The sequence below is a fragment of the Macadamia integrifolia genome, chromosome 4 (genome assembly GCF_013358625.1).
Source record: "Macadamia integrifolia cultivar HAES 741 chromosome 4, SCU_Mint_v3, whole genome shotgun sequence".
Taxonomy (NCBI): Eukaryota; Viridiplantae; Streptophyta; class Magnoliopsida; order Proteales; family Proteaceae; genus Macadamia; species Macadamia integrifolia.
The window spans coordinates 8,217,258-8,236,218 of record NC_056560.1 but is presented as its reverse complement, the minus strand read 5'-3'; the positions used below and the strand labels follow the sequence as shown (position 1 = coordinate 8,236,218).

General features: G+C 36.2%; 2 protein-coding genes across 2 annotated transcripts; both read left to right on the top strand.

Moving 5' to 3' along the window:
* Positions 1–3,040: 3,040 nt before the first annotated feature.
* Positions 3,041–3,941, top strand: LOC122075441 (early nodulin-like protein 2). The gene is made up of 2 exons (XM_042640471.1): positions 3,041–3,336; positions 3,421–3,941. Exons 1-2 carry the CDS (start codon positions 3,135–3,137, stop codon positions 3,807–3,809), a joined length of 591 nt encoding a protein of 196 aa, XP_042496405.1. The 5' UTR covers positions 3,041–3,134; the 3' UTR covers positions 3,810–3,941.
* Positions 3,942–4,978: 1,037 nt separating this feature from the next.
* Positions 4,979–9,625, top strand: LOC122075248 (protein POOR HOMOLOGOUS SYNAPSIS 1). The gene is made up of 8 exons (XM_042640206.1): positions 4,979–5,262; positions 6,974–7,090; positions 8,102–8,167; positions 8,300–8,397; positions 8,567–8,781; positions 8,872–8,918; positions 9,206–9,233; positions 9,428–9,625. The coding sequence occupies exons 1-8, from the start codon at positions 4,990–4,992 to the stop codon at positions 9,484–9,486; spliced, it is 903 nt and encodes a 300-aa protein (XP_042496140.1). The 5' UTR covers positions 4,979–4,989; the 3' UTR covers positions 9,487–9,625.
* Positions 9,626–18,961: the final 9,336 nt, after the last annotated feature.

Here is an 18,961-nt window from a genome sequence, read left to right as displayed (position 1 = left end):
GATTTTTAACTAAATATTTTCTAGTAGTAGTAGCTGCTTTTGCCATATCCTTAAGCATATGAATAAATAGTTGTTAGGTTATTTATATAAAAATTTTGGGTAATTTGAAAAGTTCTTTAAGTCTAACTGGAGTGGTACTTATACCCAATGACAAAAAGTTAGAAGTTTGTAATTAGTATTGCCAATGAAACCACTAAGGTCTTCCCTGTCGCTCCACACTGTGTCCCCCTTCCATCTTTTTCATTTGTGGCAGCCTCACCACTTTTTCTTGTCAACAAATAATTCGTCTATATTGGTGAAACTGATCACTATTTAGGTTTAGGTATCTTGACGTGAAAGTGTATCAGTAATTGGGTTGGTATTATATGAATCTGTTTCCCCTGTGCTGATGTTGGTGTGTAAACCAATAGACAACCAATATTCAACCTGTTTCAAGATAATCACCGGGTCTTGGTTTTGTGATTCAAATAATATTTGATTCCTGTATTTCAAGATGTAAAGGCAAATAACAAATATAACAGAGAAGTGTTATAATTCATTCTTAGACATATCAAACGATTGAAAGCAATACATAAAAAAAAAATTTGTTAAACAAGTGATGCGCAAAAAACTCAGATTCAGGACCCAAAGGGCCCAAATTATTCTGAAAAATTCACACTCAAAAGATACATCCTCCTGCCAGTTATAGGTCCAACATGCCTCCCTACGTTTTTACATCCATCCCATAGCAACAATGGATAAACGAAGGAAGAAAACTGCCTAAGTTTCTACTTACTCCGTGCGAGGGTGTTAACTAGGATAGATCTCAGCACTTGGGACAAATACATGTCGATACCAAAAGCGTGAATCTCAAAATCGTTATGTTTAATCAATGAAACCAAACGTAGGCATCGATCTCGATTCTTAATGGAATAGGAGAAGACCAGTTATTAGATTAGTTATAAGCATTATAGAAAAGAAAGAGCTTTAATATAATCATAACAAGATGATTCCATTATTAATATGTGAATCTTTTCACTGTTATGTGATATAACATGTCTTTTAACAGATTACTTTTAAAGTAACTTAAAATACAAAACCATGATGAATTTCATGATTTTACACTTTTACTTCTTCATATATACTCCCTAATATTACTTGTATTCTATCAATAATAATAATAATAATAATAATAATAATAATAATAATTCTTGTATGCTTCTCTAAACGACTACTAAGACAAAATAAACAAGACTAGTACAATCACTAAGTGCCCGTTTGATAACGTTTTCAGAAACGCGTTTCTACCATTTCTGTGTCAAGAAACGACAGAAACGGAACAAAAGGCGTTTGACAAACCTGTTCCATTTCTACTTATTTCATAAACATTAATAAAAATTTATACTGATTTATGGATCAAGAGAAACGACGGAACAATTTTCACTTGTTTCGTCGTTTCTTGAAACAGAAATGAGTGAATAATTTTAACCCCAAACCCCGACTTTTCCCTTCGATAGTCGACCCCATTGTCTCTGTTCTGAACACAACCAAGAACCTCATCCGGCCACAATCATCCAAACTGGCATCCAACCACATCTGGGTGGTACAACCCATGACTCGATTCGAAGGTACACGCCGTGATTCATCAAACGGAGGAGAAAGCTTGTAGACGGCTAGTTCTGTGGTTCCCAACGATGCCTCAGCCATAGCGGAGCAGGGGAAAGAAGAGCTAGGGTTCTGGGTATGGGTATTGATATTGGTGTTGGATTTTAGAGGAGACAACAACGAGGTCGATGATACCCTATCCTCTACATGACTGTAAGTCCTCGAAGGATATCATTTAGGGTTCAATAATCTGGTGAAGTAGGCCAAGGAAGTTCTCATCGGCAAGGTTGTAGAATCCATTACCACTTAACAAGTAGAGAGATGGGAAGAAAAAAGGAAAGAAGAATGAATAAAAAATAAGAAAGAAATAGAAGTGGTGGTTAAAATGTACATGCAACTGGTCATTTCTGTTCTTTAATCAAAGAGTGAAGGGGAAACAGTTACAGAAGAAAGAAAGACGAAGAAGGAAAACATGTTGAGCCCTCCATCTCCGTCTCCATCTCCATTCTCGATTTATATGCACGGCGGTCGGTGAGTCTTCATCCAAGCGTATTGAGCCCCTTGCCCATTCTTCTTCTCCATCTTGTCCCATCCCCAGGCAATTATAGAGGCGGCTAGCCCCCTGTGTGATTGAGAGAGAGAAAGCTGGAGCACTGAGAATCATAGTTTAGGAAAAACAGAGAGATTTGAAGCTGAAAATAGGAGAAACAGAGACAGGGAAACGGTTCCAGAAACAGGGTTTATCAAAAACCTAAATTTCCGTTTCTGTTCTCAAGAACGGAAATTTATGTTTCTACTATTTATTGACACATAAACGACAGAAACGTTATTAAAACGACCCTACATAAGTTTATAAAAATAAAAAATGGTCCATACTAATGAGACAAGTCATACCAGGTTTTATTAATGGTATGATCTGACAGCAGGTTTTAGCCGGATGGTTGGACATTTTTAGAATTTGCCAAGTCATGTAAATAGTACCGTTTTGGCTGAACTTCTTCTTTTTTTTTTTGTTGTAAATTCTGTTTTGAGCGAAGAAGTGGGTAAAAGATCTTCAATCGGTCTAACACAATACGGTTGATCCAGGTTCCATACCGGTACTGGTATCGGTATTCGGTATTGACGGTGCCCGATACATTGTTTTACATCAATGGTTATGATATGCGATTGCGGCCGTTTACAGTAGTCAGATGAGAATCTCCCCACTCCACACTTCGATACCATGTTGCCAGGATTCTGGGAGTCAAAATAGAAAAAAGACGTGGGCCAATGGGCGGTAACGAGAGACGTACGTGGCTACGTGCTTCTGAACAAAACTAACTCTTAACCGTTACCGGCGCTATCTCTCCCCACTTCGTCCTCTGTTATGGCTGAGGTGAGACGTGAGGGTGAGACAGGTAAGCAATGTAACTGCCTTAGCACCCTTCGCCAGTATTAAATATAAAGCCGCCTCTACACCTCCAAAACTCACCATCTCTTTCAGTCTTCGCCACTGTTACTCCTCTGCTTCTACTCTATAGTCTTAACTCTACTGTGCTTTCCCTTCAGCAATGGCTTCTCTTTCAGCAACCAAGGTTTGCAAATTTTCGTTCTTCGCCATTCTTTTCCTGACCACCGTAGCTACCGTCTCTGTGTCTGCTGTGGAGTTCTATGTCGGAGGTAACAGGGGTTGGGTTAAACCCACTGGAACCGAGACCGAGACCTACGAAGAATGGGCCAATCAGAACAGATTTCACGTCGGAGATTCCCTCTGTAAGTTTTCCTAACACTTCTCTTTCTCTTGACATTTCTGTTTTGTACTTTCTCTGTCATTCGCTGAATTAGCTAATGTTGCAGATTTCAAGTACCAAAATGATTCCGTGCTTATGGTGAACTACAAAGACTACAAGAACTGCGACGTTTCGAATCCGATATCCAAATTTAACGACGGGGAGACAGTTTACAGATTTGATCGTTATGGTTTCTTCTACTTCATCAGTGGAGAGCCCGGGCACTGCAAATCCGGTCAGAGACTTGATATTAGGGTTATGGTTCACCCTCGAATAGAGCCAACCGGTTCGGCTCCCTCGCCAGGATCAGGCAGTGGTGGAGCCGGTGGTGGAACAGGTGGTGGCGCCGCTGCAGCACCGGCTACTCCAAATTCTACAGTTAAACTCGCAGTTGGATCTTATTTCAAGTCTGCCATTGGGGGCATGATTGTCTTTTTCTATTGTTTGTTTATGTAGGAATTTAGGATTCATGGTAGGCTCGTAGCTAGTTTCTTTCATGTTACTTCGTTAGTTTTTTCATTTCTATTGTATTCTTTCTCATTTATGATTTGACATTGAATTGAGATGATCATTTCTATATTTGTTTAACCCATGGCTTTAGCTTATCGGTATCGGTCTCGGTCTCATCAATATAATATTGATCTAGATCAGATCACATTGGATCGGGGTGGATCGATTAATTTTACCTTCACTTTTCACTAAAAATATAATTATTTTATTATTTTACTCTTAAACTGATATTGATATTTAATCGGTATTAAAATCGCTCTATCAATACGATTTAGTGGATCTAATATCAATACTAGAAATCATGGTTTAACTTGAACTAAGAACCAAAGCCAATTGCAAAAAAATTATAATAATAATAAAAAAAAAAAATTGGGTCATGGGCAATCCCAATTCTAGAATCCTAAATGTTATTCCCAAAAAAGTATTTTTATGAATTAGGGACCCTCATAATAGATCGATGAGAAGAAATAAAGGCTCCTATGAATATTCGTTTTTTCTACAAATAAAAAAAGAAGAAGATGATTTAATGCATCCCCAAAAAAATGATTTTTTAAAATTATCCATAAAGAGCTTCAAACCTTGCTTATCAACCTTGGAAATTTGGTGAGAGCTATTAAACTTGTGATTCAAACCAAATCAGAGGATGTTTTTGCGGATTTAGGGTTTCACCATGTATACATAATTTCAAATTTTGTCCTTTTTATAATGATTTCCGGATTGATATTGCTTTAATATTACTTTCGGTTTCGGTTCTGTTTTCTTTGTTCGATTTGATCAAGCCGATCCAGCAAACTTCGATTTGATTCTGTTGAATCTGGTTTGGTCGGTTCAGTCCGATTTTACCGGCTCATGTTAGGGTTTTGACACTTATTGATTCACCCTATACCGAGCCCAACAACAGCGTTGCTTTTATCGCATATTTGTACCGTGAGCTGATCCAACGGATACTTTTAGCAAAAAAAAATCCAACGGATACATTACTCCGGAATTTTCAACCGTACATCTCTCCACCACAATGACTAAATAATCCTCATTCATTATATTTAATCCCCTTCTTCTCCTCTTAAGTGCTAACAACATATAAATTGGGTCTCGCCAAAACCAAAAAGCTTACAGAGAGTTGAAAATGGCGGGAGCTTTTTCGCTCCCAGCTGAGACTGGAAATGTTGAGGCTTCATTCACCGTCATTGAAGAGCACTGGGAGGTGGAGTTCTCTCGCTTCTTCAACTTCCCTTCCCTTCCTTCCACTTCTCTTCTTCTTAAACCTCTTCGGGAATCCATAAAAAATCGTGTGAGAGGTACCTGGCTTTCTTCATCATCAACTGCTTCTCTGCATCTCCTCACCAATCACTTGAGCCCTGAATTCATCCTTGTTGTATCTCTCCGAGGAAAAATCTATGTGAGTAGCAGTGTCGAGACGATGAACATCCAATTTCCTTTACTCGTATGTTAATGATTAAATTTCTTGATGTGAGAAACACTCGCACGCGACAGTGGAAATTGTTTGACATGGCGTATAGGTTCTGCCGAGTTTGCGTTTTCCAAGTTTTCTGGTTCAGGATTTGCTTCAATCTTTTTCATCTATTTACTGTCTCTGGTTCCTTAGATTAAACATACATTCATGCAAGGTTAACTCGATTGCGTGATAGTGTGGATTTCATTTACAGAGTTCTGGCATCGTTTTTGCGTCTGTTACTATTAGAGCTATCTCGATCTTTCTATTTCTATGGTCTGCATTTTATTTCTGGAGTTCAACGGTCTTCATTGAATCTCAATCGGATAAACACTCGAATGTGATAGTTGAAATGGTTTGGAATGTCGTATAGGTTTGCGGAAATTGCGCTTTCCGATTTTTCCGGTTCAGGACTTGCCTGAATCTTTTTCTTCTATTTAAAGTCTTTGGTTCTTTAGATTAATTAAGCATTCATGCAAGTTTAACTCGATTGCCTGAGTGTGGATTTGATTTGCAAAGTTCTGGCATCGCTTTGCGTTTGCTGCTTCCAGAGCTATCTCGATCTTTCCATTTCTATGTTCTGTTTTTCCTTTCTGGAGTTCAACGGAATCCATTGAATATGTATCGGATTTTCAGGTTTGTAACATGAAGATACTCGGATTACGTATAACTCCTTAGCCTCTGAAGATGTGCTTATGTATTTAAGATTTATTTATAGAACTTTTGTTGAAGATTATACTAGTGAGCTTACATGAATTCCTATCCGATTGCAGCGCATTTGCTCTGGCTTTTGTTCGTGTTTCATTGAATTTCGTTCTGTTTGTGCCTTTGTAGTTGCTTACGGATTTCTTTATTGACAATTAAACTTTGATTTCGGTATTGGTATAGTTTTTGGTGTTCTTTTGATCTAAGCCTAAAGTTTTGTGGCTCATGTAAACAGCGGGAGCGTCTTTAATCCAAATGAATTGGATTTTATATAGCTCAGATTTGTTTCCCTTTTTACTATACTTTCGGCTTAAGAAATTTCTTGTGAGTTATAAAGAAGTTGTGGAAGCATCTTTGCCTTTTCTTCTTGCTGAATTTATCATACGCATCTCGTAGGCCTTGAAATTAATATTTTGCTTTTGGTGCATAATGCCACTTTCCCATACGTCAATCTGAACTTACAATTCCCTTTTCCATTTAATTTAAGCTCTTTACAGATGCGATTTTATTTTTATTTTATGTTTCTGAGATCATGACATTCTTTTTTCCGGGCCATTGAGGCAACCGAAGGTGCAATATTTTCCCCGAGTTTCCACCGCAAGGTTGAAATCGCTGGTTTCCAGGAACGTTGGACCTGGATCAGCCTGCCTGCCGGATTTCGCCGGCAGGAGCCCGACCAGAAAGTACGACCCTGTGGGTTGTCTCTTATAGCTGAGCGCCTTCGCCAACGTTGGTCTTTGCAGACGTGATGACTACTTGTTGGCTCGAACCTATATTGGGGACGCAAGGTGCAACCCCTAAATCGGGACATTCTGTTTTCAAATAACTTATAGACTCTGAACAATAAACTTCCCTTTATCACTTCAATAAATCATCAGAACTCTGCATTATTGCTTGTTATGTTGTCCTTGTTTCAGACGCAACACCTTATTTATCATCTTCTGCGGTGCAGGAAGAACATTTCATTTCCAATCTGCATTTCTCCTGGCCCCAGGTGTCGTGTGTCTACCAGTGCCCAACCAAAGGAAGCAGAGTCGTATTTGCTAGCTACAGAGATAGTGTAGGCCAGGCAAGCTCCTAAACTCTCTTTAGGAGTGCAACTATCTAAGCTGGGTATGTGTTTATAAACCTTACAGTCTAAGCTCAGAGGAGGAATCTATATTGGTCTGGATGTTCATATCTCTCTCCACCCATCCCATCCCCCATAAAAGGGAGGTTGGGGGAAGAGGGGAATAAAAAGGAAAGGAGGCTTCTGTACCATGGTTTTTTTAAAAGAGTGGTCGAAGATAACGATTACCACCTGAATCGGGTTTTCAATGGTTTTATATTATTCTTCTTTTTCTGATGTTCCTCCGGAACAGCATGTGGCATAAGTTTATGATAACAATTTTAGTACAAATTAGAAATTAAATATTTTGATGATCCAAGGAGATGAAATGTGTAACAGTGAGAACTCGTTTTGCTATACTATATTTATGAATTATTTATGTGGAATGAGAACTCATTTTGTTATAATTTCACATCATTATCGTTCTTGTAACTTCTGATCAAATGATGCAATTTTTGTCTTCTATGACACCAATGCAAACCAGATTTTCTGAGTCAGATATGCAACTTCATTTTCTGCTATTTTCTCCAGTGGCTGTTGAAAGGATATTGTATCTGTATATTTCTATCTCGGAGGAGGGTGAGGACAATGTATCTTTACCCAAATTTTATAATCATATTCATTTTTTCCGGCTGAACATTTTTAAGGGTATAATTGAACTTTATTTGTATGTGTTTTTCTTCAAAAAATTTCTCAATTCCTAAATGCAAATAATGCAAACAGATGGCTAAGGTCTTGAAATCAGGATGTTTCATTTTCCTTCTTTTTTTATTCAACAGAATCTTTCTATTTCAGCATCACAGCTTTTGTTCTGTTGATGTGCTCATTATATTGGCCCCCTTGATGGCTCTGTAATTAGATTTGAGGGCCTCCTTGATATATTCTTGTTTTTTCAGATAATAGTTTTGAATTTCGTGTGATTTTTTATTCTTTATATATCAACCCCTGACTCAGCTTCTTCTGGTTGTGCAGATCCAGAAGTTTGCTTTGCGTTTTATAGCATCTTCTGAAGCAAAAACATTCATAAATGTTTTAAAGGTGCAAATAGTGCAGAAGTTATGATATTGAATATCATTTTCACAATAACCGCCGGGGCCTCACTTGTTCTTTTTTTTTTTTTCCAATATTTCTTCTTTACTTTCTAATGGGCATTTTTTTTTTCTTTTGCAGGAAAGGTTGAAGGACTTGATAGATATTGGGAATCCACAAAACAATATCAGATCTGAGATTTCATCTGAGTTCTCATCTCCAAATGGATTCCAGTGCAGGTTCAAAAGGAGCTCAGCAATTACATAACTTCTCCTTTTGTCTTGCTTATTGTTCAATTGTCAGAAAATTCCAGTTAATAAGAAAAGAGAATCAAATATCAAAACTGTTATCCATAAGAAATGAAATTAGAAGTACCACTGATGCTGGGGTTTATGGTTGGTTATACAGAGCTGAGGAGGATGCAAGCCATGTGACTCCTGATGTTAGTTATGCGACTCCTGCTCTTACTTATACTCCTCAGATGCTGGCATTGGACTACAAAGCAGCGCAGACGCCATGTTCACAGGAACCAGTGCCTGCTTGTAACTCTGAAAGTATTTCACCTTCCCTGCCTCCCAGCTTTACTGCCTTACTTGCCAGCTGTTGTACTGAGGCTGAACAAGGTAGACTGATTGCACAAATTGCAATGTAAACATGCTCCTATATATTCTATGGTTTATGTTCGTCCTTAAATGAGACCATGGATTTTGCAGAGCAACCAAAGGTACCAGAAGACGTTGACATTATGACTCAAATCACGGTATCTTTGCAAAACCTCAATTCAATATCATTGTGGATACTTGGGGTACCTGGTACCACACATCATCGTTGTACTGCAGTGCCTGTAATGGCTGTAGCTTGGTGGAACTTCTCGCAACCTCTTTATTCTCGATGGAGGGTGGTAGAGGTTCAGCAGTATAATAGTGTGGTGTGGTTCCTTGTGAAACCTCTTTTAGTCTAATAAGATAACCATTTAGATTGAAATGTTTGATTAATTTTATTCCTAACCCTCTCCCCCCACCCCCCCACCCCCTTTCTCCTTTACAGAAATGCATGTTGGACTCTTCCTTTAACGGTAGGTCAAATTCCTTATCTGGCCAACAATTCTCAGTTGTAAATCTTAAGATTGGTTATGAAGTATTAGTCTCTTAAACATACTCATGTTCCAGTTGGACAGCCACTTCTATTTGGGAAATGATCAAGAAATTGTTAGCCTTACAGTGTTTCTTGTTATTCCAATGATGAGTTTATATTTTCTGTGACTACCAGATGTGCTGATTAAAGTGGAGAAAGTTATCAGTGAAATGGGAGGTGATTTGTCAATATAATCATATCAAACTGCTAAAGGCGGATTGACTTCAATTTTCTGGAGGTGATACAGCTTTTCATTTCTTTTTAAAGTCTTCCATGTTCTTATTTTCGATGGTACATTTGAGACTTTTGAGTAGCTTTAACGAGAAAAATCAAATATACTGCACTCACTTGATGGGTAGCGGTTATTTTTGTTTGTTTGTTCAATCTGATATTATCTGTTTTGTTAGACATTGATGTGCTTCGATTTTATGGGTCAATTTTTGCCTAGACATTTGTCAGACAGGGCTGCAATTTACCGGCCCGAAGCCAACCACCCCAATACCCAACCCGAACAAAGCGTGAATATGGGGCCTTTTTATATGCAGTTTGGGGTGGGCCTGGTTCACAAAAGGCAAACCCAATCGGTCTTAAGTTGAGCTTTGGGTCAGGTGAGATTCACAACAAACGTCCTGTTGCTTATAACGTGTTTCTTGTCCCTTTCATTTTTTCATAAATAATAAAGATATTAAAAAAATAAATAAAAAGATGGTGAGTAGGTGTTATGTGAAAGCAACAATCTCAATTGCTCAATTCCAATGTGAGTAGTCTAATATAAAGGTTTATAAAGACTTGAACACCTTCTCAAAGATTAACTTTTAAAAATGAATTTCTATTAAAATTCTTATAAAAAATGATCTCACATCAAATGTGAGTAGCTCAATGTGACCAAGCTATAAATAGCATTTTAACCCATACAATATATTTTTGTTTTTAATTCAAACTTTGTGGATATAATATCTTCTTTTTCTTCTTCTTTTTTTTTTTTTGCTAACGACGTGTATTCGGATATATTATACAATCATGATTTTTAACTAAAAAACCCAATCATGATTCCATGATTTATTTTTAAATCAATTTTAACTTTTGCACATATCAATATATTGCTTTAACATGTGACCTGACTGATGGATTGGTCATCCCCTTGGTGACCTTCTCATCCCCTTGAAGGACTTCGCATAATTGAGAGGGCCATTCTCCAATTGTGAACTTTAAGAGATTTTGAAACTGTCAAACTCAGAAAGCTAAAAAAAATAAAAAAATAAAAAAGGAAAAGAAGAAAAGCTCAGATAATTATTTTCTTTATTTAAACAGCAAGGCTGTATAGAGAACATTGTTTGGCTCATCATCGTTTAAGAATCAATCTTATCTTTTCATCCTCAATTAGCCACAATCACCTTTCCCTAGTTTAAAAACAAAAAGGGAAATCGTAAAGAATATATCTTTTGAGACAGAGAAAGAGGGGTGGGTCCATCAAACTCCTCACTTAGACAAGTTCATTCATTTATCCATTCGATTTCGACCAACCAAACTATTGGTTGATATGATTGTGTGACGTCCACAATTATTTTCTTCTATCGTGGCGTAGTGACCTTTTATGAAGTCATAGCAAGAGAAATGAAGAAGCTCCAAGATCCAAACATCGTTTATCCTCCTCCTCCACATCAAAAAAAAAAAAAAAAAAAGACTGGGTATACTATTGATATATCCAGATCTATATCTATCTATCTCCTCTTCCTCTTATAAAAGTCTTCTTTACTTCTCTCATTTCAACCCTTTCATTGATTGAGCCGCTAATTCCAAGAAAGTCGATAGATTATCTATCCTTCTCCCGAAAAAAAATTATTCTTAAATCTTAATGTTACTATAATAATAGAACAGACGGAAAACATCTAAATGGATTGATTTTCTAATTTTATTTTTTTTTTCTACTGCAACCTGAGGTTATACAAGCCTTACAAGGTGACAATAAAGTTCATTTTACCCTCTTTACAAATATGTACTACCTTTCTGATATCACTATAATGTTAGATCCTAAATCCTAAGATCGATACATGTATTAAGAATGCTCACAAGTCAAATTCTAGATTGGAATTGGAATTTCCAGCTTACGCAATAGTGATGTGATCTCTATATTTTGCAGCGCTATTGCTAAGATAGAGACCACATCATATATGTTCTTAAGCCTCTTAACCCATCATAGAATGACAATCTTATACAAGATCTTTGAATAGACCCATTATATACTTTTAAGTCCATGTTAGGAGATTTATCTTACATATAGACTTCCTTATTGAACCAAGATAAAAAATCAATGTGTGTAGTTATTAGATAATAGGCAATTGACCACTTAAAGAAGCTTCTAACGTATAAAACCACTCACAAATCTCAACTGTGAGTAATTTTTTTTTAAGGGTAATTAACAACGCCACCCCCTAGAGAATGCCATTATTATAAGAATACCTCATCTGTTTCACCAAATTAGACTCAGACCCCCTACCGTCAGTCACTGTTAAGGAATATACCTTATATACTGATGTCAGCCATTATATTTTATTTTAAATATCAAAATACCTTTACTACATATGAATTACCTAAAATAAAATATAGGAACTGAACCACGTCTGGAGTATTTTTCTACGGCTTCTAAATACCGATTGTGAGAGAAGGATGACCATTTCTCCCAAGCTAAGGACTCTGATAAGAACCTTCAGAAAGAAATCGATCCTGCAAGTGCACGCATCGAATTCCCTATAGCACAAAGTTTTCACTGATTTTCACAACGCAAAAGACTTTGGATAAATTTATGCAATGATGTAAACACAAGAGAAAGACAGTTGCAGAGAAGTTTGTTTAAAATTCAGACTAAAAATAAGACAGAAAGAATAGTCATCTGTGACATGAAAACCTCAAATTGTAACCCAAAGCATGTGAAAAGGCTCACAAACCCCCCAAAAGCTGCATTTCAAATAACCACAAAGAACGAAGCTTGAAACAAAAACCAAAGGAGAAACAAGAGCAGATCATACCAGGGCATCAAAATCATGAGAGAAGGCAAGAACCATAAAATTCGTTTTTTGCAAAAAAATAGAGTTTCAGTAAAAACTCTTGAATTCCTGAACAAGATATGGAAATGAGAAGAAACAAGGTGAAAACTTCAATAGTCTAGGTTTGTATCTAGGTTTTGTTCGTTTCTTTCAGAATTCAATAACCAAACTAAAAAATAGGGGGATTAATCGCTGCCTCGCCTCAATTTTATAAAACCAGATATTTATGCACTAGGGTTTGAGTTTCAGACTGAAGAGGGTACGTTTGGAGGTCTTATGGGTTTTTAAAGATCGTGATTTTGATGATTGTTTAGAACCCAGAAATGGAGATGCCGCCCTTGCGGCATTCCTCCTGAATTGACACTTAAGAGCTGAAAGCTCAGATCATCAGGAAACTCAAACATGAGACAGTAGAGAAATGCTTCGTTCTCCTCGATCGATTACTCAGCTCCTTAAACACCCATTTCTTGATCAATATTTGAAGTAAATTCAGGGCTCTACCACCTCAATTTCTCCCACGAGCATACTAGATCAAGTCTTTTGGGATTCGTTGGAAGAGAGATACAGAGACACCACTTCATATACCCAATTGATTGGGGGTGAAGGTGAGTATTGGTAGAGACGAAGAGGAATTATGTTAAAACATGAGTTTTAATGAATAGGGTATAATGGTCATTTCAATTTTTTACTTTTACTTAACAGTGACTGACGATAGGGGGTCTGAATCTAATTTGGTGAAACATAAGAAGTATTCTTATAATAGTGGCATTATCTAGGGGGTGGCACTGTAAATTACCCTTTTTTAAATAACTTGTAAGGGTTATTGTTTTCTTAAATCTTTTTTCTTCTATTATTTTCATGTTGTGGGTTCCTTTTATAAGCACGAATAGAAATCATTCAAGGGAATCTTTTTTCTTCTGTTATTTTCATGTTGTGGGGTTCCTTTTATAACCATGAATAGGAGTCATTCAAGGGAAAATATCATATACACTCCAGTTAAGTTTGTCTCCACAATTATGGAGGGCTGATTGGATAATCCACTCCAAGATGGATAGTAAATTTCTTGCACTAATAATTATTTATGTCTCAAATTCTAGGTTTCTATGTGTTAATCCCATGTCAATTGCGAGTAAAGAATCCCTTTCGTAATATACTTGTGAACACCATCCTCTTATCCTTTCAATTTTTTTGGTATGATTTCTTTAAATGCATTCCAAGAACGTATAAAAAAACAAAGTTTAAGATTTATGATAACAGAATATACCAACTTAACCAGTTGGATTAATTAGAATTGATAGGTACATGTTATATTTGGCCCGAGCTGATACCTGAAAAATGAAAAAATTTTCTATTTAGCACTCACATCAAGGTTCCAAAACTTAGGATCTGTCTTCATCATCTGAAATTGATTTGAATCAATTTAAATTGGGTTGTATCGAACAGATCTACCTCTATGTTTTTAATAGAACTCATTTCTTATTATATTTTTACCTTTAAATCGTATCAATATACCAGATTCAGGGATTGATTATAATCAATAGCAATTCGATCCAGACAATAGTCACAATACTAACCGATCTGATTCGAATCGTAAAACTATGCACCTCACATCTTATCTTAGGAGGATAGAAGTGACCTGTTGAGTTTTTTCCATTGGTAAAACCGTAAAAGCAAAAAGGTCTGGGATCCACATTTTTACCTTTTTCCTGGGGTTTGCTTGGGGACCGCAGACAAAGGGGGGCAGTTAGGCATGGCTATGTTGAGGTGGCGACAAATTGGATCTGTGATTGATAATTTTATGGATATCTTACATTTTGATTGCGTTTTCCTATTCTTTTCAGGACAGTCCTCAGCACTAGGACTGCAGTTGCTTGCTGCCCCCCTCTCTTTCTCTCTAGGTCGGGGCTCTTGTACAGTAGAGTTGGCAGTTCAAATTCAACACTCTAGAGCATCTCGAGGTTTGTGTCCATGTATTAGATTCTATGCCAAGATAATCTAGGGGTGTTGAAATTAAACTTCCATCCCTATTACACAACAGAGGAGTCCCACACTCCCCCCTGATCTATAATTTACACGTAAAGATTTTAAAATTTGGAGTCAGTGTCAATCAATATCAATACAGATCTAAGCAATCTGATCCGATTTTTATAATTATATTTACCCCAAACGCAATCTCTCTACTTTCTCCCTTCTGAGTTATGATTTACACCAAATGCAATCATCTCTCTCTCTCTCTCTCTCTCTCTCTCTCTCCGATCCGATTTTTAATTTGCCCCCACCAGTCAGAGTACATGTGGATCAGAACCCATTTATCATGAGACCAATAGATCACAAGTGTGGATATAAATTATTATAAGAAAAAAATAACGCTACTTGATCATGTGACCCCTGCACCGGCACATGGTTAATGAAGGGATGTGCAAAACATTAATATGGGGTGGGTATTCTATATACATCAATGGAGCAAGGCTGTCATTTTACCTCCTCTGTATTTGATGTAGGGACCATGTGATCAAATAATTTTTTCTTTATTATAAATATATGTTACATGGAAAATCATACAGAATAAAGTACCTTTGAATTAACATAAAGTCATAGATATTTATAAAAAAAAATAAAAGAATTAATATAAATATCTACACATCATAGATGAGATGAGATTAAAATATAATGAATGTCATTCTGAGACCTATGGGTCACAAGTGCACCTTTGAATTATTATATATATCTGTGTCATGGTCGTGGAATAAAGCACCTTTAAATTAACATACAAATTTCTAAAAAAAAAATCTATCACATCGCCGATCAAATGAGATTAAAGTGTTGTGAATATGTAGGTTCAAAAGTTATTTCATAATTCTAATATTTGTCACCTGATGATTCAGATGAGTCCTAAATTTTATGACTTTATCAAATTGATTTTGAATATATGATCAAGTAAAAATTTTGAATCGAATATAAAATAAAAGTTTTGAAAAATCCAATAAAAAAAATTTTGGATAAAAAAAAAGTATAAATACAATAAAAGATAAGACATAGAGGCATATGGGGTAAAATTGGATCTTAAATTTGACAAATACTCACCATCTGTTACCTATATTCAAAAGTTGAAATTACCATAGCGCCTTCCATTTCATACAATTGGGTGTATCACATGAGAAGGTCTCCCCTATGTGTACCATGCCTCTATGGCCCATGGTTTTTTTGTGTCTTTTATTTTTTATTTTTTTATAGCCTTTGAAAAATAAATATGGCAAAAAAAGGGTTGGTTCTTTCACGGGGGCCAAAAAGTTATTGGGTGGTGAAAAGCCTTAAATTTAGTAAGACAAAAGGAGAATGAGTTGAAAACAAGTTGGACACATCTTAACTGCCACATCATCTGCCACGTTGTAAGATTCCCTTATTGTCTATATCTATTTGCTAGACGACACGCTACTAGTAGAAACGTCATTATCCCTTAAAAGGAAAATAAACAACAGACTTAAGCATCAGGCACCGTCCATCCATGCTTTCTATGAACGTGGACTTCACCGCTGATGTATGGAGGCCGGAGGGGACTGAATGTGACTTGTGAGTGATCATTGTCCATTAGATGACCTTCTGAGAAAAGCCTACCTCGTAGGGCTGCTGAGTTAGGCTTCTGTTTGTCTGGCTCAGAATCAGAATCTTGTACCGTACCCTCCCTTCGTTTTGGGCTCTATGATCCTTTTGAAAGGATACCTTACTGGGGAATGAGGGAATGAGGGAATAGTGGAATTAATCATTAATGTATCTTAACAAAAAATAATAATAAATAAGAAAAAAAGTGGTGGTGGAGAAAAAATTTAATTCAAAAAATAATAGAATAAGTTTCATATTATCAAGGGAGCAACCTCGCCATTTGCGATAGGTGAGATAATTCTTGCCATTTGCAATAATTATCAAGGTTATTGTAAGTTAAGAGGTAGCGCTAGCCAGAAATGTCCACTTAAGAATCAAAAAAGACCATTTAACTGATCTGTAGTCTTTTAGGAATTTCTTTACTCAGTTACGAGACTCACTTATCATTAGAGGATCTCAAACTCAACTGAAAACTCGTTAACGTATGCGTGGAACTCTTTCACTATAAGACTATGTTTGGTAATCAAAAAAAAGGAAAGAAAAAATAAAGTACAAAAGACATTATAAGACAAAAGTCGTAACCCTCATGATTACACAATGATTTTTTTTTTTTTTAATCTCTCTATCTTTTATTCAAAAATTTTGAATTTTTTCTTTTCTTTTCTTAGCTTTCAAACATAGCCTAAAATATTACATTGGAATTTTTATTTTTTTTTAAATCTTTTTATTCTTACAAGCCAAATGTTAATGCATATGTATGTGGCGAAAAGGAAGAAGGAATCAATGGAAGTGAGCCGTTAGAAAGAACATTGAAAAAAAAAATGTTGTAGAGAGAAAAGTAAAATCATGAACCCTAAATACTCCTGGTAACAACAGCATGATTTCATGAGTTTATTTTTATTTTTTAAATACTCATGACGTCATGCTGTTGTTAAGAAGAATACTACAAATAATAGTTTTATAACTGGCCCATTAGTTGCACATTTCAATCCAAGGGACTAAAATGAAGATGGCAAATGGAATCCACGGTTGGGTCTCTATCCTTAGCCTATTTTCAGTTTGCTGGAATGATTTTGAATAATTTAAATAAAGGTTCAGAAGTGTCTTTAAAAAAAAATATGTGTGGATTTCTTTTGATTCAATGATGGAAACAAAAATATATTATGAAGCATCAGCCAGTGAACGCGTTTCTTATCATTGGAGCCATAGCTAATTTAGTTTATGTTATGTAGCTTTAATCATTCATGCTACTTTGCTTGATGACTCAATACAATCTACTGCACTTGAGTATTTATTTAAGAATCCAAGAAAACAGAATCCCTAGTTGAGAGGTAGAAGAAAGAGATATAAAAATACCCATTAAACAATGTCTTTATGCCAAAAAGCAAGGTATAAAATATGCCATATCTACTTCTATATATTATGTGAACAACCTTAAGCTACCATGCCTTGTCATGATGATAATCAAGTAAAGGAAGAGGAAGGCTATTGTTGTATGATACTTCTTATATTTAATTTCTTGTAATGATGAGGGAATTATACGAATATAAGATTTAGTGATATATGTATACTCCATTAGATTGCTTAAAAGTAGATTCATGTACCTTGAAACTGATTATAAAAAACAAAGATTATATTCTATCATTACATGAGTTAGGATCCCTAACTTTTAAAAAAAATAAAATATGTGACCATGCTGTGTGCCATGCTCAATGCCAAAACTCTACTACTTCTAGTGAAGTAGTGAAGCCACAGGGCACTTTCGTAAGAATCTTTTATGAGAAGATTTCCAAAGCTGCAAGTGTAGGAATATCTCTTATGCCACACCAATCAAGTGCATAAAAGAATTTGCCAATAGAAACCCATATAGTTTGGGAAGTGTGATGAGGATGTGAGAGACAGCGAGAAAGCATTTATAAATGAAAATTTAGGTATATATGATTTTTTTTTGGAAGAGAGAATGTTACTTGCTTGCGTTCTCTATGCCAAGCTTTCAAGGTTGTGACTAGGTGTGGGGAACGCAAGTGGGTAGCATTCCTTCTCATTTATTATTATTTTTTTTTTTTAAATTGTCAATTCAAAGAACCGAAAGAATTCTCCTGCTATTGCCACCTATAGGTCCTATATGAGTGATAGGTTTGCTTTTCTTTCTTTTGTAAATGACTATATGAGTGCTTCCATAAAGTGTATTAAGTAACCAAGTAAGCTTTGATACATGTTTAGATTTAATATCATCTCATCCTTAACACAGAGACTCCTCAAATGCAAACAAATTTACCAAAATACACATACACACAAAAGAACTCATGGTTTCAAATGTTTGGTTTTTTTTTTTTTTTTACCAGGTTGTCCAGATCTTGGATCCGACTAGTCCATGGGGTCACTGTGATACTGCTTACATAGGACCGGGTCAATCTGAGATGGAAATTCTCACGTGGTGACCGGTGAAGTTTTGATCACGGGACCTCACTTCCTGAGGCAGAGTACCGATTCCCCTCCAAGCCAACTACGGTAACCCCTTGGGGTTGTGGTTTCAAATGTTTAGGCTAAACGTCAGAATCCACTTTTGTCATGAGATTTAGGTTCCATCCATTAAAATCAGGGTTTGAGTAATCGGAATTGAGCATCGCGGACTTTAATCCAAATCAGCATGAAACAGATTGAGTCGACCAAAAAAACATGTTTTGGATTAGCTATGGTTAATTCCTCAAACCATGATCCAAAAAGGAACTCCAACCCAATTTAGGGTTAGGGCATATTCCAGCTGATCCGTACTGGATTTCTAGGGTTAGGACATGTTCGGGTGATTGTGGCTGATTCTTGACCAATCCAAACCAATTCCATTCTTCTATACCTGAATTTCATGAATAATGTTTTATGTGGAGTCAGATAGTTGCATATTTTATCATGTAAATGAAGGATGATGAAAATGAAGAATTGCAGGCACTGAACTCCTGGTTTCACTTGAGTGTATTGCCAAATTACTGCTCTTCTTTTTTTACTCAAAAGAGAGAATCTTGCAGTT